At 36.6% G+C, this 26,292-nt stretch overlaps 2 protein-coding genes across 3 annotated transcripts in view; one reads left to right on the top strand and one right to left on the bottom strand.

Moving 5' to 3' along the window:
* Positions 1-26,292, top strand: part of LOC137402195 (uncharacterized) — an 80,242-nt gene that overhangs the window by 29,114 nt on the left and 24,836 nt on the right. The gene's annotated exons all lie outside the window — the stretch shown is intronic.
* Positions 1,534-26,292, bottom strand: LOC137401875 (tudor domain-containing protein 3-like). Its single transcript, XM_068088348.1, has 8 exons — positions 26,257-26,292; positions 16,104-16,182; positions 15,702-15,767; positions 8,898-9,058; positions 7,337-7,477; positions 6,778-6,881; positions 2,256-2,398; positions 1,534-1,725 (listed from the first exon to the last, which is right to left on the bottom strand). The coding sequence occupies exons 1-8, from the start codon at positions 26,280-26,282 to the stop codon at positions 1,534-1,536; spliced, it is 912 nt and encodes a 303-aa protein (XP_067944449.1). The 5' UTR covers positions 26,283-26,292.

The following is a 26,292-nucleotide window of genomic DNA, read 5'->3' as shown; positions in this document are numbered from 1 at the left end:
CATGCATTACAGTAAATTAGGCCTACAGCTTCATAACACTTTTATAACAGCTTTTATTTTGCTGCAGTTTACAGAAATCTTCCAGACGCGTGAACGCTCATAGGTTTTCTATTATTGCTGTATTACTATATTAACGATATTGGTTATTTTAATAATATCAGTGCATTTTACTTATAATATTGGCCAACATTGCATTTCTCCTATTGCAAGGGAGAGATATAAACGTGTAATATTTTCCTTTCATTGTTGTTGTTTGTCATGACCAAACACTTTTTAAATAAATTTTCGAAAAACCTATATAAATACCACAACTTCTCGATATTGCTACCTATGACGTTTTGAAATGTAAACAAAATTGTGTATTGGTTTTCTATTATTACTATATTAATAAAATTGATTATTCTAAGAATATCAGTTCATTTTAGTTCTAATATTGGCCAATATTGCATTTCTCCTATTGCAGGGGGAAAATATAAACATCTTTTCCATTCATTATTGCTGTTTGTTGTATATAATAACACCCACACCCAGTACATTACAGCTACCATTGCAGTTATCCTATTGCACTGCAGAGCCATTTGATTGCTAATATTGCATTTCTCAACCATCAGTACCCTTTCTTTTTTTGCCAATATCTCTGGCCATCTCTTTGGTCGTGGGCTGTATGACAGTGGAATTTCTAGTGAGTAAAATGAACTTTTAATTTTGAAATTTGTTTTTTATTTCTTCAATAATATTTTAGAATAGCGGAGACAACCTATACACAAGTAGCCTTTATAATTATAGTAATCACTTAAAGCCACAGTTGAACATTGAAAAAATATTGCATCATATGGGATTTGAACTCGCAACATTCACCACAACAGACCAACACTCTAACAACTGCAACAATCGATCACATTACTGCAATTCTGAATAATTGAACAGATAATTATTACAAATGACGATCTCTCACAGAAACCAGGCTGCTAGGGTATTAGTAAATATAATAAAGATATTTTTGGTTATATATCGCCATTATATAAGCTAGTTTGTTATATATTTGAATTAAATTATATATTGCTCATATAATTATATAAGCTAGTCTAGATCTTTGCTATGTGAGCCAGTTTAACAATCGTTAGTAATAAGCACTTTAAACGAGAGTATTTTATCCGATGTACTGACTATGCGCATAATAATTCCAATATATCGCAATTAGCTCGTGTGGTGTAATGGGTTAGCTCAATGGTCTGCAGACCTGGAAGTTTTGATTTCAAATCTAGTGCAAAGTGCATTTTCGTTACAAAAACTTTATCGCGCCAACCAGACAGACAAACACTGAGATTTATGTATATAGATGTTAGAGTTTAGTCCCCAAAAAGGTCAGTAGTGCCAGCAAGAGTGACATCCGCTCTTAAATTGCTCTCTGCAACTGGGCATATCTACAGTCTTGGAGGTTCCCCTCCCACTAGACTCAGACATGCCCAGCCAAGATCACAGAGTCATTGTTTGTGTGGTAAGGCTCTTAAGACACACAGCCTCTGATTGCAGTCAGCAAAGCAGACATACTCTATCTTCAAGGGATCGTTGCACACACACTTGTGAGCAAACTAAACTTCCTCGACCTCTTCCCTGCTCCTCGTCATCGCTAACATTTGGGTCCTTGTCATCCAGAGATGGTTTCTTGATTTTTCTCTCTGGTCTCTTGAACTCAGTTCTCTCCAATGGAACGTGTGCATTAACCTGCATGTAGATACGCAAATCGATATACAGATGTCTAACCAGTAACTTTTACCAATGTTATAGTAGTAGTAGTAGTAGTACCAATCTAGAAGGAAAATCTCAACACGGTGACTTAATTGTGGTATGGGAACTCTGCAAGGGCGAATGCTTCTGAGAGCATCATTCATAATGACTAATATTGGCATTAGCATGTTTTTATTTCTAAACATTGTATTATTCTGCCTTAAAAACATTTAAGAAGTATTTATGTAAATAAATATATGCCTATTATTAATGAGAGTTATCAATTCAGATAAGTTTTATTTTTGATGACTTAATTCACCTTGGAGGCTGAAATAGCCTCAAAACTTGCCTGTAAAAGGGTTAAAAGATAACTCTAAAAATGGGCAATAAAGTACAAGCGCCAAAACAAACATTTTCACACAACCTTTCCTTGCCGAGACTGTTAACTATAACACCCTTATCTCATCTCTCTGGTCTGTATATTTCATGCCAATTTTAAATAACTACGCAGGAACTCAGTTACCAACCTGTTTGAGGCCTCCATAAGTTGTCTTCTCTTGTTGCTGCAGAGCCTCATTGATCACAGCTTGCCTCTGAGCATCAAACTCTGCATTGTCTCTCTCTACAGCTGCCGGTGTGGCGCTGGCTACCTCAAGAGAGTTGAACTTGCCTGTATTTCACAAATTAATATGAAAGTACATGAACAAGTTATTAGTTTTTTCCATACGATTTTAAAATTTACAACAATCTAAGTTACAAAACGAACATTAATCATGGTCCAACCATGATTAACCATGGTAAGTAGCGTATTTCCTTACAATTGAGCACTCATGCTTGGTTGTTGTAGACTCACAAGCCAAATGGCTAATGAGTAACCTTAAGCTGTACTTGATGCACCTATAAAACTGTCTTGTTCTGAACATATTTCATTCAATCACAAAATGTCTCTCTAGTCATGTTATTTAAGAACATAAAAACTTATAAATGTTGTCCAACAAATGAAAAGGATGTGAAATACAAATTGTAGATGGTTTTATCATAGCTCATGAATGCATGGAATATTATAAAAAATTACAGCAAATTTATATAATTCAGCAAATTGTGTCAAAAAGGAAACCAAATTATTACGCCAAAACAGTAGTGAATGTGTATTTCACTTGTGTAATGAGTGATTTTAAAAATTACAATATTGCCACACAGAGTGTTGCAACCCTTTTACAGCCGCACACTCTGTTGATATGATACCCTCTTATATGATTTAAACAAAAACCACAAATCCAGGAAAGAAGGAGTTATCTACTTATGACTAACCCATTATTATTGAGCGGACAACTCTGCTATTATAGTGTGTATGATGTACACTTATCTTCAAGGAATGATGTAATATGTTCAGTTTACTTGTATTTATCAGCCAAAGTTCATCTGATATTATGCACAGGATATAATCCGACTTACAAGTCGACCAGTTAGGAAAAATGAAACAAGGTGTGTAGTCATAGAGCTGTCTGCTATAGACAATAATTATACTTTTAAACCTCTGGTAAAGTGGTTGAAATCAGTCTGCCTGAAACACTGTAAATAAATTATGTACCTAGTCCAAAGCAAGGTTTTATATACAGCTGTAACTGCTTAGCAAGCAGATAACCAGTATAGGTTTCCTGCTAAATACCGCTATCATTGCATTTGTAATTTAAACAAGGCCGCGATAGCAAAACACTACTTCAAAACTAGATGCTTTTGAAAAGCAAAATGATGTTGCAATGTATAACATTACTACAATGGGAAGTCCTGCTGTAATGTGAAACACTACTGCAATGTAAAACGCTACTGCAATGTAAAACACTACTGCAATGTGAAACACTACTGCAATGTGAAACACTATTGCAATATATAACACTACTGCAATGTGAAACACTACTGCAATGTGAAGCACTACTACAATATGAAACACTACTGCAATATAAAACACTACAAGGGAATCTCGACGACTGGAAACACGCCCAGCTGTAAAGAGCAATTAAAGTTTGGCAATTCCTATCACTACCTAAGGACTTTTTTGAGAGTTGAACCCTGACAAGCTGTTTCCAGGTCCGACTTTAGAGACCACTAAGTCAATATTTTATTCCATTTTTCTTTACATCATCATATGAAATTATAGTCTCATTTTTAAGAATGTTTAATACTATATGAATAAACTACTGAATGCCCGGCGTTGCTCGGGTAATAAAAAAGGATTTTGCATAAAAAATTTATTTTTAATCAAGATATACATTTATTCTTCTTAATTTTAAATGAAAGCATTTAGTTCTGTTTATGTTCGGTCAAGGCACAATTCATATATGTGAAAGCTCGAGGCATAGCTTAAACAGATTGTCGAAAAACATTTCTTATTTCTTATGCAACAGATTTGCTAAAGATTTAAAATAGCTTATAAACAGTGGCAGGTGATACGGTTGCCATTAGCTCAGTTTCTTTACCCAATGAATCTGAGTAACTTGAGATTGTCAAAATATAATTTACTATAATGAGAGCCGTATTCGTCCGTCTGAAGCCAGCATTGGGAAAAAGATAGCACTTCACAGGAAGTGAACCCGTACATTTGGAGACACAGCTGTGAACCAAAGAGCACTACCACTAAAACTTGCAGCCACCTTGCCACGCTTTGGAATAATTGTGCATATAACTATTACACATCATGATCTCTCATAGTGCATAGGACTACCAGCGTGCTTATTCTAACTGATCACCAGTAGTAACCAATCCATCGTGTTTTTTTACGTCATCAAGCCGTTTGCACACACGCTCGTTCACGAAAAAGTCACCATATATGTAGAAAAAGATCGTTTTTCTTATATTTAATAGTGATTTCGGTGTTGTTTTGTTACTATAATAAAAAAAATTGCAAACAAAATCATCGTTTTCAAAAATTCATAGCAAACGCTTTGAGTTTTTAACGATAAAATTGTCTATAAAGATGACCGACAACGAGAAAATGACGTCACGAAAAAATGAATAGTATTTTTGCAGTTGACATACTTTAACCAATCGCTATTGACTGGACAGACGAACGACAGGCAGACATTTTAATTTATATAAATACTAGCCAAATTCCTGGCTTTGCATGGGTAATAGAAAAATTGCCTTATGAATTTGATTAACTTATCATGAAAGCTAGATCTTTACTAAAATCTATACTACAACGGTGCTGTGCAGTGCTAGTTATCAATCCCAAGCAAGATTTTTAAGATAGGTATCTTAACCAATGTAGTGACTATTTGCTCAAATCAATTTTATTCCGTGTAGCTTAATGGTTAAGATCTGGAGGTCCCGAGATCAAATCCAGTGCTGTGCAGATTTTTTATTGCTAGATTTTAATTGCTATTACTGGACACAGTTTGTAACAAAAAGACAAACATTGATATTAATATCGATGTGTACATGCAAAAGCGCAAACAAAATAAAAACAAAAGATCAGCTAAAAAAAACAAATAATACGGGGGCGATTCGATAAGTAAAGATAATTTCCTTATAAGTTAGAATATTATTGTGACACATGCATAATTTTTTGGAGTTATGTTCTTTTAGGTGTTGTCTTCACACTGTAATCTTTTTCAATAACTTTGAGGCTATAACATCTTTTGGAGACTATTTCAAAATGGCTGCCCCTCTTGAAATTTGCTCACATGTTGAACAGAGAGCTGTAATAAGATTTTTGTCAAGTGAAGGAGTCAGACCAAGTGACATTGATAGGAGAATGAAAGCTCAAAATGGTGACAGTTGTTTAAACCAAAACAGAGTTTTCAAATGGGCTAGCAGTTTTAAGGAAGGAAGGACCTCAATTGAGGATGAACCAAGGTCAGGCAGGCCAAAAGAGGCAGCCACACCATCCAATTTGGAGGCTGTGGACAAGCTTGTCAGAGCAAACAGTAGGATAAAGGTAGAGGAAATTGCTGAATCATTGAGCATCTCCATTGGAACAGTGCATTCCATTCTTCATGAAGATCTTGGGTACTCAAAGGTTGCAGGTGGGTACCCAAAATGCTCAGTGATGCCAACAAAGCTAAGCGATTGGAAATGTCTAGGACATGTCTAGAATCTGGACAGGGTTCAAAAAGAAGGTGATTCCTTTTTAAACAGACTTGTGATGAGACCTGGGTGGCACACTATGAGCCAGAGTCAAAGCAGCAGTCATTGAGGTGGAAACACCCATCATCTCCTGTCACAAAGCAGTTCAAAGTACAGAGAAGTGTCAAGAAAGTGATGTTGACAGTGTTTTAGGATGTGAGAGGCCCCATTACAGTAAGCTTTCTTGAGCAGGTAACCACAGTAAACAGTGAAAACTACTGCCAACTGCTACGGCAAGTCAAGAAGGACATTAAGAACAAGAAAAGAGGCATGCAATCCCGTGGCATCATTGTCCACCAAGACAATGCAAGGCCCCACACTGCCACTCGAACCATTGAGACCATAAACCAACTAGGTTGGGAACTGTTGGACCACCCACCTTACAGCCCTGATCTTGCACTTTCTGACTATCATCTCTTTGGTGTTCTAAAGTCCTATACCAGAGGGAATCATATGGAGACTCACAACGAGGTCAAAGCTACTGTGAGCAAATGGTTACGAAGGCAATCTGCATAATTTTATGCAGATGGGATCAAGAAACTGGTACCAAAATGGCAGAAATGTGTTGACTTGTCTGGCAATTATGTTGAAAAATAAAAAAATAAAAAGTATCTAACTCAACTACAACTTGACTTATTGTAAAATTATCTTTACTTATCGAATCGCCCTCGTATGTACACTGTATATATAGTAGTTATATGACAGTGGTTATAGCCACGCACCAAAATACAAACACTTATCGAATCGCCCTCTTATATATATATAGTAATTATATGACAGTGGTTATAGCCACACACTAAAATACAAACACTTATCAAATCGCCCTCGTATAACAGCCGACTTAGAGAAGTATGATAACTAAATTCTGACTTACACAAGCAGCATCACAAAAGAACAACAACTCATTCAGAACTGCAAACTTACCAGTGAGCGTGTCTATTTTATCCTTTTTCACCTTTTGGCCAAGCTGTAGAAACTGAGGTGGGCCATCAGGCCTGTTAGCCTTTCGGGTCAACTTCATGAGTTCCAAGGATAAAGCAGGGTATTCATTGTATAAAATGACTGTTGTATAAAGTGACTACTGTATATATAAAGTGACCGCTGGTCGCTGGATAAAGTGACCGCTGTATAAAGTGATCAGTGTATAAAGTGACTACTGTGAAAAGTGACCACTGCATAAAGTGACCGCTGTTTAATGTGACCACTGTATAAAGTGACCACTGTGAAAATTGACCACTGCATAAAGTGACCGCCATTTAAAGCGACCGGTGTATAAAGTGACCACTGCATAAAGTGACCACTGTGAAAAGTGACCACTGCTCGTGTGCAAACATGCCAATGCTTGAGAATTATTTTTTATACATAATTGTTTATTTATATTCATTCATTTCACGAGGAATTTATTAGATTAGAACAAAGTTTTTTTCTCGTAGTATGCAGTACGCTGACTAGACCTAGTAAAGAATGAAATGAAAAACCAACCCTATTAAGCTGCCATTTTTCATACATGGTTTCCACTTTGCCACCTAGTAACTTGCAGTTGGAGTTTGTTAGGAGAAGAATTCCTTGATTGACATGGATTGTCCCTTTCAATAGCAGCTTGCTGCCTGGCGCTGTGCCAAACCTGTGTCCAGAAGATTCAAGTTAATAATAATAATTTAAAAACTATTTTTTGGAGACACTCAATACCATATTTTCGGCATAAAAACTCAATAAACATGTAAATCAATTTGCAAACAGTTCTATTATTTATTGCCATTATACTGCAATACACATGTACGTATGACAACAACCTGTGAACTTATGTACCACTGACAGCAACCAGTGAACTTATGTACTACTGACAGCAACCCGTGAACTTATGAACTTCTGACAGCAATCCATGTACTTATGACAACAACCTGTGAACTTATGAACTTATGACATCAACCCATGAACTTATGTACTTCTGACAGCAATCTATGAACTTATGACAACAATCCATGAACTTATGTATTTCTGATAACAACCCATGAACTTATGTACTTCTGACATCAATCCATGAACTTATGACAACAACCCATGAACTTCTGACAGCAATCCATGAACTTATGACAACAATCCATGAACTTCTGACAGCAATCTATGAACTTATGACAACAGTCCATGAACTTATGAACTTCTGACAGCAATCTATGAACTTATGAACTTAAGACAACAATCCATGAACTTATGTACTTCTGATCACAACCCATGAACTTATGACCTTCTGACAACAATCCATGAACTTATGACAACAACCCATGAATTTCTGACAACAATCCATGAACTTATGACGACAATCTATGTAATTATGTACTTCTGACAACAATCCATGAACTTATGAACTTATGGCAACAATCCATGTAATTATGTATTTCTGATAACAACCTATGAACTTATGACCCTCTGACAACATTCCATGAACTTATGAACTTCTGAACTTCTGACAACAATCCATGAACTTATGTACTTCTGACAACAATCCATGAACTTATGAACTTCTGACAACAATCCATGAACTTATGTACTTCTGACAACAATCCATGAACTTATGTACTTCTGACAACAATCCATGAACTTATGAACTTCTGACAACAATCCATGAACTTATGAACTTCTGACAACAATCCATGGACTTATGAGCTTCTGACAGCAATTATTTGGAAATTATCCTTCATTTGGAAACTGAAGGTTCTAAGTGCTTAATGTGGGTAAAAGGTTTATCATATTAAATAAGCTGTATGTTACGTGTTGAGCCGTTAACTCATAACTCATCTAACAAGTTTCTAGTTCCAAGTATGCAGTCTAAGTTAACATATGAATTTCCTGTTTTATAAGTACATGTATATAGATCTTCCCCAACACATAATGATTTTGACATACAAAGAAAATCTTGAGAGATTAATTTTATGTATAGGCTTGACTGTATTAGGAAAGAAATATTTACACATAATTATCGATAATAGGGTCAAAACAAGTTTTAATACTAGACACTTGACTCTCAATCGCATGAACACAGTTACCCGATATTATGTAGGGACTCCATTTCTATAGCAGGCACTGCCTGACACCCGTCATAAAGAGAAAACTTGAACATCCGAGCGGCCGTTGAAGACTCCTGCCTTGTTGTAAGAGCAGAAATGTTTTTCACCTTCTGGATTTGCACGACCAATGGCCCCACCAGCTGAAAAGTAGCACCAATATTTACTGTCTGAATCTATCCGCACATAAATACATGAAATCGAATTAAGTTTGCTGCATTTAATTTGTTTCAACTGTAATTCATAACGAGTAATCAAACTTTTCAATTAAAGAGACCTCACCCTAGTTGAGCTGTGTGTATTTTGCTCGGTATAAATGCATAGTTTGTTCAATTGATTTCAGCCATCAATAATTTGGACAGACAGAAAGATCAGAAGAATCAAAAGTTGAGAGATGTCCAATCCTGTTTTTGTCTCATCTAACACATGGCTACACTTACTTAGTAGGTAAATTACCATGACTATCTGAAATAACTAACCATTTCCTGAAAATATACACTAAATCAACATAAAACTGAATGCATTTCTTACTGTCCCAAGTGCTGAACTGAGAGAAATAGGTCGTCATGTCTCTTTCAGGCGTTGTGAAAATATTTTCGACGAACAGCATTTTGGTCCCTTTGTTATTTTGGTAAGTTTAAAAGTTAAAATGGTAAATGTTGTATATGTTAAAAAAAACAAACTTTCTGCTCAAAAACTTTCTTATTACCCAAGCAATGCCGGGTTGTACAGCTAGTAAATATATATATATATATATATGTATATATATATATATATGTACATGTAGATATATATATATATATATATGCTGGGTAGCACAGCTGGTAGATATACATATATATATATATATATACATATATATACTAGCTGTGCTACCCGGAGTTGCCCAGGTAATAAGAAAGTCTGGACAGAAAATTGATTTGTATTTAACATATAACAACATTTCTCATTCTAGCTTCCAAACTAGATATCATGAAAAAAGTGTTTTGTGTAGTTGAAATAAATTAGGAAACAAATAAAAACAACTGTAAAGGTTTTAAAACTTTGTCAAACAACTGTAACTTTCAAGCTATTAGCCTGGCACATTGCCAATGGAAACTTCCAGTAAGCTGTTAATAAGTGCTAGGCTTCTAATGAAGGTAAGCCATGACGTTATGTCAGCATTGTCCAGCTTCGCTGTTGTTGCATCTGCAATGTTGTCCAGCTACAGTTATTCTAATAATAGCTATAGTCGGACATACCGAAAACAGATATACTTTGAGAAACGTGAGAGGTGCGACACTATTCGCTTTAGTGCAAAGCTCATCACATTTGTGATTGGAGCACTCTGGTGTCAGCACATTGACTTTCTTAAAGTCGGTGAGGTAACTTGGTTGTTTCATGACGGGAAGTCAACGCTCATTGGCAATGGGATTTGTCCCCCTGGCCGGCTCTGAGCTGCACTAGTACTGTCCTGAAAATATATATTACATATATATATTACATATATATATCACATATATATATTACATATATATATATATATATTTGTATAGCTATATTTGTATAGCAAAGCTCATCACTTTTGTGATTTGAGCACTCTGGTGCCAGCACATTGACTTTCTTAAAGTCAAGTTTCTTAAAGATTTGTGTCCCTTGCCTAAGCTCTGAGCTGCACTGATGAGGTTTCAATAGCCGAATCAGTACTGTCTGTAGCACGAGTATATATATATATATATATATATATTACATATTTACATATATACAGGACAGATAGCGCAGTTGGTAAGGTATCGGGACGGTGATCATTAGGTCCTCGGATCAAACCCCAACAACTGCACTTTTCTGGTGGTCCTTGGACAAGACCCTTGCTTGTATAATGTCTACAACCTCTATGATGAGTGCAATAACCAAAGCCATGCCGGCTCGGACGTCGCCCGGTCAAACAAGGTCCGCGCTGTAGCTGAACCAGGACAAGGCAGTGAAAAATGGGCTACTGGTTCAAAACGGATAAAATGGACTCGGACTGATAACATGGACCTCATGCAGTGCTACTTTATGAGTGAACCTCAAAAGTGGGGCTATATGGGAAGGATGCGGCAACTGTGGATAAACATGCGCCCTGAATTGCCACTAACCGCTAAGCAACTTGTAGCTCAGAGGAGTAACATAATCAAGCGGCACCTCATATCGGAACTTGAGGTAGATGAAATTAAGGAACAGTTCACCCAAGTAACCTCAACCAACGAGGAGTGCATATCAACACACACTGTCACGCTTACACGATCAAGCGTTGACTCACGGGTTGAAGAAGACATGCACTTGGACCTTGACCCAAGGGTGAGAGAGCTTGCGGAAAATATTATCAACAAGATGTCAGCTGCTAATGATTAGGGAAGCAGGGTACCACTACGAAGAGTTAGCAAGGCCATACCTAAGAAGCTGTTAGAAGACATTATAACATGGCACTGGAGTCGATCTCAACTGGATCAATCAGTGAGACTAATGCCTTAATCTACAGTACAGCAACCGCCATCTTGGAGGAGATGGATATTAAGCCAATGCCAACAAGGCTTCAAGCCATTCCATCCTGGCAGCTGAGGCTACAAAATAAGATCAAGGACTTGTTAATTAGTAGGCTCAGTGAGAGATCTAACCACAGTTTGGAGTGTCCAAAAAGGGAAGCCACAATAGAAGCTCTAGAATCTGCCAAACAGCAGCTAGTAGCACTCTTGGCACGACTGAAGCGGTACACTAAAGAGCGGGATAACAAGAGAATGAACAAACTGTTTATCAATAATCCATCTAGAGTGTATTCCCAGTTCAAAGGTGAACTGCAGAGGCCAATGTATGAGCCTCCCCGATCTAGCACTTCAAGGTTCTGGAAGGTCATCTGGAAGAAAGAGACTACTCATAACACCACTGCAAATTGGCTGAAGAGGCTTAAAGAGAACCATCAACACACTGTGGCTCAGCAAGGACTCACCATCAGCAAAGAGGACATCAAGTGCAGAGTGCAGCGTATGAAGAACTGGGCAGTGTAAGATAGAGGTCGAATACAATTTAATAGCACTTTATTTTCTCTATCTTACGACATTCATATTGTTCACATAAACTACATATTTGACTTATTAGACTCATTTCGAAAATACGGTTGGTTATTACCACACAATGGATATGTTAGAAACATCTCATTAGACTGTCACCACCTAAATGTTGCAATGAAGACAATGACCAACAGGTAGCGCAATGTTTATGAAATAATCGGAGGAAGTCAACAAAGGTTTTCCTCTCCATAATCTTTACGATTGAATCTGTTATAATGATATGTTAATTATGGTCTGGCATGGTCATCCTTCCAATCCGTTCAAGTGTCTTTGTATCTTGCTTCCTGTATGAACAAAGGTTTTCTATTTAATTGATATCGTAACCATTCGGTTCTGGGACTATATTGTTATTGTGAATAGTATATAAGGCTGTGCATGAGAATCATTAGTGTGCGTAAATTAGTAAGCGAGCTGTGAGAGCAATATATAATAAAGTTTGATAATAATCCAAAAGCACATCTCTTATTCAATACGAAGATAGTTGGTAGTCTAACAACTACACATCGCACCCAACCATTACAGCAGCACCTGGCCATGACATGATTCAAGTCTTCTGGTTAAAGAAATTGACATCTCTTCACATTAGAATGGCTAAGCAGATGGAATGCCTAATAGAACAAGGTGACCATCCAGAATGGCTGACCAAAGGACGAACTGTACTTCTGATAAAAGATCCAAAGCAGGGGCCGATTCCCAAAAACTATCGACCAAGAATGTGCTTGCCCACTACTTGGAAACTGCTCTCAGGAATAGTTGCAGACAAACTGGAAGAGCACATGAGTCACTATATGACCAGTGCTCAGAAAGGAATTGGGCGCAACACCCGAGGAGCTAAACATCAGTTACTGGTGGATCGGACGGTCTGTCAAGACAGCAGGAGAAGGCAAACCAATCTTGCCATGGCTTGGATTGACTACAAAAAGGCCTATGACTCAATTCCCCATAGTTGGATACTTGAGTGCCTCAGTATGTACAATGTTCACCCTGCTCTTGTGGCATTCATCAAGATGTCAATGACCAAATGGAAGACGGAACTGGAGGCTAATGGCAAAAAGCTGGCAAGTGTACAAATTAAGCGAGGCATCTATCAAGGTGACTCCTTATCACCGCTGCTCTTCTGCATATGCCTAAACCCTCTAAGCAATATGCTGGAGGAGACTCAATATGGGTACCAGTTTAAGAGTGGCACCAAGATAAACCACCTCTTCTACATGGATGACATCAAGCTGTACGCTAACAAAGAAAGGGACATTGATTCGCTAATACACCTCACTCAGGTATACAGCAAGGACATCGGAATGACCTTCGGTATTGAGAAATGTGGAAGGCTAATTCTTAAGAAAGGCCATTCTATGCTCACAGATGGCCTAAGAATGCCAAATGGTACCATCAAAGATATAGAAGAAGGGTACAAGTACTTGGGGATTATGCAAAGCAACATCAACCACGAAGCCGAGGTACGTCACAAAGCCATTACCGAATACAAGAAACGCCTTTGGCAGGTCTTACGGAGCCAGCTCAATGCCAAGAACCAAGTCATGGCAATAAATACCTACGCACTGCCAGTAATAAGATATTCAGCAGGCATAATAAAGTGGACTGAGGAAGCCATCAAAGAAACAGATATAGCAACTCGTAAACTGCTGACCATGCATGGAGCACTTCACCCAAAATCTGATACTACTAGATTGTATCTCGATAGGAAAGATGGCGGTAGGGGACTCAAAAGTGTACAGCAGACAGTGAAAGAGAAGGAGCAAAGCATCAAAGCATATACAGCCTCCATGGCCATCTCAGATAAGTTGCTAGCTGAATTTCAATCGGCTGCTCTTACAACGGACCTACGCCCTGATGATGAGGAAATTGACTGGCACACGAAACCTCTTCATGGTGCTTACCACCAACAAATATCTAAGGTTGGCGATCTTCACCAGACATATATGTGGCTGAACAAAGGAAACCTAACGGCCAATACAGAGTCGCTAATCATGGCAGCCCAGGAGCAAGTGCTCCCAACAGGGCAACTCCAAACGAAAATCTATCACACTAGAGACGATTCTAGATGCAGACTGTGCAAAGATGCACCTGAGACCATCCAACACATCATCAGTGGATGCAGGCAGCTAGCAGGGAACGCATACACTGAGCGGCATAATCATGTCGCAGGTATTGTGTATAGAAGTCTATTTCATGAGTATGGCCTTAATAAACCGCAACACTGGTGGGAAGCTCCTGGTAAGGTGAATGAAAATGACCGCGCTAAGATCCTCTGGGACTTCTACATCCAAACTGACAAGCATGTCCTAGCAAACCAACCAGATATAGTGGTGGTAGACAAGGAGAACAAGAGGGCTACTATAATAGATATAGCAGTACCCAATGACTACAATATAGCCAGCAAAGAAAAAGAAAAGGTAGAGAAATATCTCCCTCTTGGAGAAGAAATTGAAAAATGCTGGAATGTAAGAACAACTGTAATCCCAGTAGTCATTGGGGCACTGGGCACAATAACACCGGCCCATAAAATGTGGCTTGCCCAAATACCAACAACAATCAACTCAGGTGAGTTGCAGAAAAGTGCGCTATTGGGAACAGCTAAGATCTTGAGGCGAGTGCTCAAACTCCCAGGTCTCTGGTAGGAGACCCGAGTTAGAGCAGAATTTATCACCCATACGGGGTATCCGGGGTGAGGAAACAATTTTTTATATATATATAGTTGGCTATAGACATACATAGAGTGGTATAGAGATCCATAGTAATTATCTACGGCAATTTTCTCCTGGTAAAAATTATCAAAATCATCATCATTAAAAAATAGTAACGAAACAACATGTTAACCTTAGTAACTATAGGTACCTACAATGACTTTAGTGCATTTTGGGGTTAAGATCTCCAAGATATTATAACATTACAATGTACTACGTGAAAATTTCTTACCTTCAAAACAAACTTGAATGAATTTAGCTTACTAAACACATACTCAAAGAAAGTTTTAGAATGTATTTTAGCAAACTTCAAACTTGCAACTAAAATTTTATCATTTATCCGTTTGAAAATCCGTTTTACCATAACGAATAAATAGATAACGCTGAACATGCCAAGGCAAGCGACATAGCTCCTAATAACGTATATAATCAGTACAAAACTCGCCAAATTTTAATTGCGAGAGAAATTATTGTTGATATTGCGTGGCAGAAAAAATTCGCCCTAACAAAAAATAACGAAGAAACATCGTGCTTCCTAGAGTTAGGCAAAACATTTTTATAACAGAGGCATCCTAACGTATGGGCGCAATGCACAAATTATACGTTATTTAGCGTATGCGTACGGTATATGATGAGGGTTTGGATTATTAAGACTTGTATAGCTCAATGGTAGAGCCCATGGTTTTAAAACTTGCGGTTGTAATCTCCGTGAGTACAGATTCACAAGAGTGTGAAATTCCAATTTCATGATTTTACTAGCTCTAGCTGGACATACACACAAACTTTGAAAAATATATATAGAGATTTGTATATATATAGTTTGAACTACTGTCAATCACTCCAACATGTAACAAGAAAACCAGTGTAAACAAGCATGCAGTTATGTAAAAATAGTCTTAAATACTAAATCATTAGATAACATGTATTTTAATTGTAATTTCAACTACCCACAATGCATTTATCTAGTATATGATAACTAGTTAGTAGTAACATACCTTGGCGGGCTTGCTCTTTGCAAAGTCACATGGTAGGCTAGCAACTGCCACTTCCTTTATGTCAGTCTAAAATTAAGAGTTGGCTACAATAATATTATGCACCAATAATATTATATTAAATATTATTTAATATGTTAAATTATTATGCTCCAACTATGTTAAAACAAATAGCAACAAAATAAATACACGAATCCCACAATGTTCCTAATAGATGGAAAGGTAAGGGTTAACAACTGTTCATATATCCATTGTGTAATCATTAACATTCTACAAGCCATCAGCAGGGAAACGTCAGTAAAAATGTAATTATACAATTGTTGCTAAGACACAAAAGGTAAGCACCTGCTAGAAAGACAGCCATTAGTGTAAGTAAATAACCACAGTGGTGTAAGTGTCACTTACACTCAACAGTACATCTGTGATGCTGAATTTATTGGTTGACTGCTTCAAGCATTTCTGATACACCTCATCAGTAAGATGCCTAAAATAAATCAGTTTACATGTAGAATAAAGTAGAAAAACCGATGGAAAAGCTTCAACATGAATATTAAAATATGTACAGCACTACAAGTCTAGAGTACGGTGCAAAACTTAATTTACCATAGATAGTAGAATAGATCCTTATCAAAGCTGTCGCAAGCATGACGCTAAAGTAAAACTACGACAACCTACAAGTTGATGTTCGACTTTTTTTAGATTTTTTAGTAATGTTTAAAATCTGAATTTAAATTTTGACACAAGTTCTTTGCTGTGGTGGATGTCAGAGAAAAGAAGTCATGCGCAGTACAAAAGAAGTATTGATCTAGAGCACGGCTCTGAAGTAGATATTAAGCGGTAGCCTTGGAGACAGCAGAAAGTATTGTGCTGATAGAATTGATAAGCGAGATGGTAGCAAACACAGCAGACACTCCTCTAGCGTATATTACATGTAACTATAACATAAATTTCAAGAAAAGAAAAAGATTTATGTGAAGTTGTTGCTTCGTACTCCGTAAAAATTTCATATAATGTAAAGTGTAAAGTTGGGCGGCTGTTCAAATTCAACTTGAATGGTAGTTTATCTCGCCGCATTTGCGAAAGAAAAAATGCTGTGTTTATAGAGTTATATGATATATATAAGTTACCGTAAAACCTCTAATGGAATGCCACCTCTATTTGAACGCCCCCTCCAATTGACCGCCACCCTGAGAGAAGGGTTGAAAAATAGACCGCCACTCTCCGATTGACTGCCACCCTGAGAGAAGGGTCGAAAAATAGACCGCCACTCTCCAATTGAACGCCACTCTCCAATTGAACGACAATCTCCAATTGAACACCACCTCCAGTTGACCGTCACTTTAATACTATTTGATTTTTACGAGCCCATTATATCAACTGATCGAGAGAAAAGTGTCTCCAAAATCATACTACTAACAAACCGTTTATATCAATAACAATTAATTCTCTCACTGTCTAATTCCAAAGCTTTTTGTTGTTTTTTGTTAAAACTTTGAAAGCAACACCATGAAAATAATCAATAAAACTATCTCAGGCTAGTATTAGTAGCTCTCTGTTTAACACGGTCTTTCTACTTTGAAGTAGCCTACATATACATTACTAAAAAGCGACTTAAATTTACGATGTTAGATGAGCTTTCAAAGCAATGCTATGAAAATAATTACTGTCTCAGGCTAATAGTAGCTCCTTGTTTAACGCGAAAAAAAATTAAAACAAGAAGATATTGTGAAAATTATTGGCCAGCTAGAAGATGTTCATTCCATCAAACGAAAGCAACAATCAGAACGCAGCTATCTGAGCAAATGATAGAAATAGCTTTGATTTAAAAATGTTAATGTTTGTTTCTACAAGTAATATAAGCATGGTTCATTTATCTCACTAATTCATGATTAAATTTTTGTATCATTTAATACATTATTATTGTATAACTTACAAATATGCAGATTTATAACATATTATTTAATAGCATCCTTACAGCTATCTTAACACAGCTTACAGTGGATCTATGCTCATAACTCCACTTCTATTGCACATAACAAGCTAGTTTGGCTGCAAACTGTAGCAAACATATCAGTTAGTGCAACGAGCTTTTATTCACCAATGTAAATATAGATATAAAATAAAAATACATCTTCAAATTTAGAATGAAATAAAAATTGAAAGTTCCAGCAAATTGCAAAAAAGGACGCAGACTATAATATCATTGCAGGTCAATTGCAAGCAATAGATATAAACTAGTAGAGATATTTCTCTATGCACCTTTATTAAGAGATCTTTAAGAAGTTTGAGGTAAGTTAGTAGATTTATTGCATCCAAAGGGTTTAATATCGCTCTACCGAAAAAAGAGCAAAATATAGGCGATGCTCGCTTCATCCGGCTAAATTTATTTGCGGAAAATCCTGACGAGCTATTTGGAAAATTAACCGCCAGTCTCTATTTGAAAGCCACCTCCAATTGACCGCCATTATAGAAGGGTTAAAAAATAGAACGCCATGGCGTTCAATTAGAGGTTTTACGGTATATATATAACTTTAACAACATTCTAGCTTGTTTTGATAGATCATCAGATGTGTCAACAAAACAGAGAATAGGGTAGCTGCCCAATTGTTCATAAGCACAAAGGCAATTGATTGGTGAAGGCGTTACAGCGTCCACGTACCAATCCGAATGTCATGTATTGGAGTATTGTTGAAAGTTATCTGTTATCCTAACCTTGAACTCTAGTTACAGATAGATGACGAACACATAGAACTGCTTTTGACAGTATAAAGATTTTGTTGTTTTGCCTTATTGTAGATGTAGAAAATATTTGTTATTAGTTTTACTTTGCAGAATAGACTTTGCTGTTTAGAAAAAATATGTAAATTGTTATAACTGAACATTAAAAATGTGCAGTCCCTATCAACTTGTAAAATTACCACAATCATAGTCTATAAAACCAGTGAGAATGATCATAAAAAGGTGCTGATGCAAACCGATAATACTGCAGTTATGGTACAGGCAACACAGCAAAGGAGTTAAGTCAAGTTCTTTTCCAATTTCATAGCTAAAGGGGAGAGTTTGGAAAGATCTTGGAATGGATTAGGCAATTTACATGCATTTTGCTGTCGTTATAAAATAAAATCCCTGTAACGTAAACCTTCCTGGAACGGATTATTTACGTTGTAAGAGCGTCTACTTTATGAGGAAAGGAAAGGGCATATAGTAAGGCAAAAGACAGTAGAAAAAGGTATATAGATAATAGCGAAGGTCAGTACGTCTTTAGATATGGAGCAGGTAGTAGAGAATGTAGTAGAGACAGAATTTCCTACAATTGTGATCGTAGTGGCCATGACATGCAAAGCTGTCCAACCATTAAATGTTTGTGGGCTACGAGGTAATTTATCCCGAAACTGCAAGGATAGGGGGTGAGAAATGAGTTACTATAGCTGTAGAGGTAGCAGTACTTAGTAGGCAAGGAGACAGCCGTTACAGTAGTTACAAAAGGTATGGCAGTTGAAATACCAGTAGAAAAAGAGGTATAGGGATAAAGACAGATCTCACGGTATGAGGGATAAATGGATTTGACTTGAAGACCACAGTATGGACAGGTATAAGAGTAACAGTTGATACAAAACACACATAGGAATGAAGCAAGGAACAAGAACTGTGGAAGTGATAGAAATTTATTTCCTAAAAGCCAAAACGATGGTGAGGAGCAGAGGCGTAAGATTTTCTGGCTCTACAGAGAAGTATGGCAAAGACCAATGATTAGGCTGGAAAACTGCAGTATTTAAAAGTCAATGGAGTGAGTGTTGTGTTGACATTTGATAGTAGCAGTTAGTAGCCTTTCAGTTAGTAGTAGTACTAACTGAAAGAACAGCCAAGTTGGCGTTGCAGTTACAGAAATCATCAATAGCTTCATCAATACAATAATCAGGTTTGAGTTTTTGCCAATCTATGTGATGTGATCACTTTTAATCAGAGATGGGCACTGGAGTTTACTTACTTGCTTAAGCAAGCCTTACAGCTCATCTCACAAACTAATTGAAAATAATCGATTCTCTGGTATATTTCATTTACTGTAGAATCATATTGGCTCAGAGCATCCTACCAGTACGAATTGAATCGAGTCTTTACTGTCACCATAGAGGAACTGACTCGATTTACTATTTTCAACAATCAAAACGACTCAAGTCAAAATACATCAATCCTTCCCTTTATTATTACTGTGTTGATGAATAATTCATCCAGCGATGACCTAAGTACCCTAGGACAATTATATTTTGCTAATATTTAGTTTCGTGAGTAGCACACAGAGTAAAATTTCACTGCAACTTAATTTCGCGGCTCTGATGAGTGCGAAAATACAGTCAAACATGGATAACTCGAACTTCATGGGACCGAGCAAAAGTGTTCGAATTATCAGAGCGTTCAAGTTATCAGAGCACTGTCACAAGTCCATGTATTTACTTATTTATTAGTAGATACATGTACATATACAAACTATAATATAAATCAAAAGCACAAATGGCTTGTTTCAAATTAAATGCTTCTAATGTAAAGTTTAAAACGTTTTTATCAAAAAGTATAGAGATTTTTCTATCACTTGAGATTGGTTCATTGTTTGAGGTGATGTTATTGCCAGGACGTTTTTCAGATTGACATTGGCAAAACTTGATCGTTGTTGAAATGCTCAAAAGAAAAGACATTTTTTTCTTTTGGGGTTTACCCACGATCAATTTTGCCGTTTTTTCTTGAAGTTTATGCAAAGATTACCTTACTTTACCTGGGATTCGTTAAGAGCAACACTCCGAGGCAGTTCAATTAGAAGTTTTACGAGGTTTTACGTTCATTCTATATCACTCACGCTTTTTTAATAGATACTTATTGAATGTACACACGTATTCTGTGTTTAGGTCAAACGATGAATAGTGTTTTGTAGCTAAGACAACGTATACGTTTAATTACAACAATTTTTAAGACGTTTTAAACATTCAATATTCCAACGTTGATTCAACATGGAATCAACGTCGGAAAACTATTCATCACGGGCTAGCTGGGTTACGCCACGCACTCAAGGATTTTCGCCACGCACATACAAAACAAAAACAACATGCGATTTTTGTTTTGTATGTCCGTGGCGAAAATCCTTGCACGCGTGACCCGGCTAGCCCGTGCTATTCATCGTATAGCAGTATAAACCAAATTTCACCAAACGTTTAGAAAAGTCGTTGACAAAAATATTTTGCCGATGGTGGTAATAACGACGATTATGAATTACGAAAAGATGAGGTTTAGCTCTATGGCTTTGAATAAAGTGATTTTCTAAAGCGATAACAACCGTTTCGGTAGCTGTTGGGCAAAAAAACAGTTCGAATTAACAGTGTTGAGTTCGAGTTATATATAGCAATTTATCATTACGTGGGAACGGACCAAAGAAACCGTTCGAATTAACCATGTGTTCGAGCTATCCGTGGGCGAGTTATCCATGTTTGACTGTATAGTGATGTGAAAATAAATGCAGTGGAAAAAACATTACATTTCTCAGGTCCAGTTCACTAATAGGAAAAAAATTCAATTTGGGAATAGTTCGTATTTGTAAACCACAGGTTGAAATGTGTGGGTGAGATCGACAATTCAATTTGATCACTTGCTGCCATTTGTTTCTTGGACTATCAATGACATCTAGGTCCCTCCCGCCGTGTTTTTCACACTCGAATCCCAAGAAGAAGAAAATAGATAGGTAACAACCAACTTCACAACCTAAACTGTATAACCCTTACGCTGCCATAAACACATTTATGCGTTTTCTAGGGGCCACTGCCATAAACGCATTTTTGGACTTTCTCAGCAATTGTGTGGTAACCTGATTTTATTATTTGTTGACCACATAACCCACGGTCTTTAAGAGTTTTATGAAATTGACTGTGTTGTCCGAAGATTTCTTTATAAAATCAGCCTAAAACAACGAAGCAATTTTAAACTTTTGTTTGAGAATTTCTAATCTAAAAACGAACATTTTTCTGTGAGTTCATTAACTACCCCGCGTCATAAAACAGGTAATTAGTTGTTGATGACTTAATAGCCAATTTAGATTTTCTATACAGATAATTAAAGTAGAACTTGAAAAAATACTGTATACATATCATGAAGCAATATCGGCAATTTCGGTAAAATGGCTGGCACTAGGCCGGTAACGAATTTGTACATGATTGGCAGTGAAAGAGATAATGTGGTTGGACCTGATGAGGGTTGATATTGTTTTTGGATGGTAATAAAATTTATCACTACAATAATTATTCTTCAATTTTATGACTTCACCTACCAGACTTTCATCCTCATCAGTTACAAATTCGGTGACTAAACTGATATAATCTTAATTTGCTTTGCCATGCTGCTCAGTCGGTGTATTAGCTATAATGAGTTTACCAGAAATTTCCCATTTATCCCAACCACAGACGAAAATTGCCTGCATTTCTAATATTACGACTTTATTGTGGATATCAATGAACAAAGCTATGTAACTTCGCGTTTTCGCTCGTTCGTTATGATAGTTTAGTTTCGCTCATTAAATTTTCGCGAGAGGATGACACAGCGAAAACGCGAAAGTTAGGTGCTGCGAATACATAGGCTAAGTGTCCTAGGGTAGCACAATCTGTTACTTGATGTGCGCCAAAGCAAAAGTGTCAGTGCAGTTCCATGTTGTCAGCCGCACACCATTTTTAAAAGACCTCAATATAACTGTGTATATTTTATTGGTCAATAATTTGTACAACGCACTAGTATAGTTTAGCTCTATGGTGTGCTTTGGCACAAACAGAAAGTTTATTTATAAGCTTCATAGCTGCTTGCGAATATCAGTCACTCTAACAAAAGCCATTATATCGAACTCGCCTTTTTGCCTATATATAAAAACAATGAACATGAATAGCAGTGTTATCAGATCCACCCGAAACTTATTCTCAATAAATTTAGGAATTAGGTTATAACTTTTCCAAAAATCCATACCTGTTACATGTACAGTACATAGTTTTTCCCTTACTCACAAACAGTCTTTCTATTTAGGATGAATAAAAAAAATATTGCAAACAGCAACTCAAACGTATTTTGGTAGTAAAATTCTTTAACACCGGCCCCAATATATTCTGACTACTACATTTGTATACTAGATAACATGTGTCAGTGTGTTGGCCAAACTGCCAAAATGATAGATTTTTCTTTTGCAGCCGATTTCAAGTACAAAAATACAAAACATTCATTTTGCTTCTCAAATGCATTGATTTTAGTGCAGAGGTCTCTGCTGATTCTAAAAAGTGTTAAATAAAAGTTATATGGCAAAAACTGTTTCTACAGCAAAAAATCTGAGTGTATGCCATCAAAGAACTGATAGGCATGACTTAATTTAAACCGAAAAAGAAATAAAATCTGTAGTAAAATACTGTTGTTGATATTTTCTAAACAAACAGTCAATTGACTGAGCAAATGGGGAAGCTAAACTGACAATTGCAAGTTACTGTTATTTTGTAATACAGTAGACGCTACTATAACGTAAATAATCCATTCCAGGAATGCTTACGTTATAGGGAATTTACGTAATAAGAACAGTAAAATGCATGTACATTGCCTGGTCCATTCCAAGATCTTTTCCAACTCACCCCTTTGGCCATGCAACAAGAAAATCTTTACTCTTTTAATTGGTGGGCTGTGCCGTAACTGCAGAATTATTGATTTGCATCAACAAACTTTCTCCTTTTTATGATCAGTCTCACTGGTTTTATAGACCATGATTGCGGTAATAGGAGCAACCGTATTTTCATAAGTCAATTTTTCGGTAAGAATCGGTAAAGAATTGAGTTTGTTTATTTGGGATAACTGAACTGAGTCATTGATGTTAGGATGGCTAAATAATTAGGTAAGAAGTGAAAAGCGATGTTTTGCAATGAGATGTGTATTGAATGAATTCTTACACGGCATATGATGCAAAAGAATTGAGAAATTAATTGTTAATTTTTTAATAAGAAGTGAATCGAGACATTTTTAAAACTATATACACATTTCTGCTTTTAACGTAACTCATATAAATCTAGCAAAGTTTCCAGCTGGCGAACATGATACAGTAATCACAGACAATCGACATATGACCGAGCAGCATTTAATTGAAACCCACAATTAGAAATGACTATCCAGATTAATAAACCAGCAACTTCTAACCTTCATATTACTAAGCGCTGCAACGATATCAGACATGGATAAATAGAAAATCTGTTGATGTCACAGTGAAGGAATCAAGATTTTACAGGAAAAAGTTCTGCAGACAAAAATTTCTAGCGTTCACATAATTTTAACCAATAACATTTTATTTGTTTAACACCCGAGCGCACCATACTCATAAAGACAGTGTCTCGCGTATTATGCCCAATTAGTTTATGCGTAAACATTAAGAGAGAAACAAACATTGAGGACCGCATTTATAAAGGTTTAGTAATACGCGTGATTTTGAATTAGGGTGATGTTAAAAAAAGATTTCTAACCAACATAAAATCATTCTAAAACACTCATATGTGAGTTTCGGAGGATTTTCAGTTGGATAAAAAAACTGCGTGACACTGTGCAAAGGCTAAAATTATGCCAGATCGTCATAAAATTGCTCCCAATGGCTTGCATATTAAGTAATATCTCAAACAATCTGAAAATGTGTGAGGGTTTGTTGAGATTTTACTCAACAAAGTAGTTTTCGAGCCCTAAACCCGAGAACTGCTTTCTCAGATTAATATTTCAAGGTTATACTAAGATGGTATAATTGTAAATCTAGGATAACAGGCTAAGATGGACAAACTACATCGGACTTCTTTAAAGGTTTACTTGCAACAGCATTCACATTACTGTTATTTGGTATCAAAAGATTCACCATATCTTAATCTGCTGCGTTGTAGGTGCAAAATATTTGGAAATGTGGTTGCAAGCTTTTAAAAGCTAAAAACCGCAGTTCATCGCAGCCATCACAAAACGCCGTAGATTAGAATCTCTTTCCAAAATGGCTTAAATGGGACCTAGTTGAACACGATATGCTTCTGTTTGTAGTTTCATGCAACCTCATTCATCGAAATATTTTCGCAAATAAACTTCACGCATTCAATAAAACTATGTCTATTGTCCTTTCGCGCCTATTTTATTTTTATTGTAATGCTGTCATTTTGAGCACTGATATCTTAAAACCTAGCCTAAAAATTTGTTTAATTTTTTAGCTGTAGCCCAAAGAAGCGCATATCATCCTCTGATAAACATGAGGAGCCAGTTGGTCACTTGTGATAGTCAAAAAATGCTGAAGAAATTTTTCGCACCGTTTGGCAGAAAGTATGGGTCACATGATAAGATTACAAGGAGATGATTAAACTAAGCTGAAACGAAACTGTAAAGTAACGATAATTTATATTTGATAAGGACTTTTCAGTAGAACCTGAAGTGTTTGTCATAAACTAGTGATACGAGAGTTTTATATTGAGCATTTTACTGGCCTTTTATTTTACGTGATAACATCACATGTCAAAACAATACCCACGCCGAGTTGAAAACGTCATCAAAATAAAATAATTCCAAATTACGGCGTTTTCGTGATGGCTGTGATTAACTGTTCGTTTTTGAGCTTTTAAAAGCTAGTATACCTAATCACATTTCCACATATTTTGCACCTACAACACAGCAGAGCAAGTAAGACATGATGAACATTTTGATACCAAATAACTCTAATGTGAATTCTGTTGCAAGACAATTTTTAAAAATGTGGAAAAACTTCCAGTGACTTTCTTTCCAAGTTTAAAATATTTTCAAGCTAATACAGGTCGAAGTTTTCTCAAGCATGTGCAGACCTGCCAACCCAAGAGTGGGGCAATGCGTGAGATTTGGTTATGGGGCAATTGATGTCTCAATAATAGTATATATGAAATTGTAGAAATTGGGGCAAAAATCTCACGCATTTCTCACGCATTTTCATCTTTTCTTTGGGGTGATTGCGTGAGTCTCACGCCCAATGCGTGAGAGTTGGCAGGTATGAGCATGTGTGAATATGACCCCTGACGATTTCTTAGATTATAAAATGTGTTTTTTTTTCTAGCTTTAACACATTTTCGACTAATTTAGACCCTCGCGCAATTTTTTAGTTTGTTGAGGTACTACTTAAAATGCATCTGGTAAGTCATTGGGAGCAATTTTATGACGCTCAGGCATGATTTTAGCCTTCACACAGTGTTACACAATTATTTTACCTAACTGAAAATCTTCCAAAGCTCATCTGTGAGTGTTTTTTGAATGATTTTATGCTGTTAAAGTGATTTTAATCATCACACTCATCCACGCATTTTACTAAACCGAGCGCATCTTCTTTTGAAAGACAGCGTCTCGCTCATTACGGTCAATTAGGCCTAGTTTGTGCACGAACACTACGACAGAAGCAAATCATCGAGCACTTTTACACATATCTGTCTAATCTCAACTTGAATGAAAACAAGAACTCGTTCATCAAGCAGCAAATCGTAAATAGTAATTGCTTATATCAACCGCATGTATTGACTAGTCCTACCAGCCTTCAGACTTTGGGTCTTCCATTTTGCGTGGC

The sequence above is a fragment of the Watersipora subatra genome, chromosome 8, assembly GCF_963576615.1.
Source record: "Watersipora subatra chromosome 8, tzWatSuba1.1, whole genome shotgun sequence".
Classification (NCBI taxonomy): domain Eukaryota; kingdom Metazoa; phylum Bryozoa; class Gymnolaemata; order Cheilostomatida; family Watersiporidae; genus Watersipora; species Watersipora subatra.
Note: the sequence above shows the minus strand (reverse complement) of the source record. Positions and strands in the feature narration are given on the sequence as shown.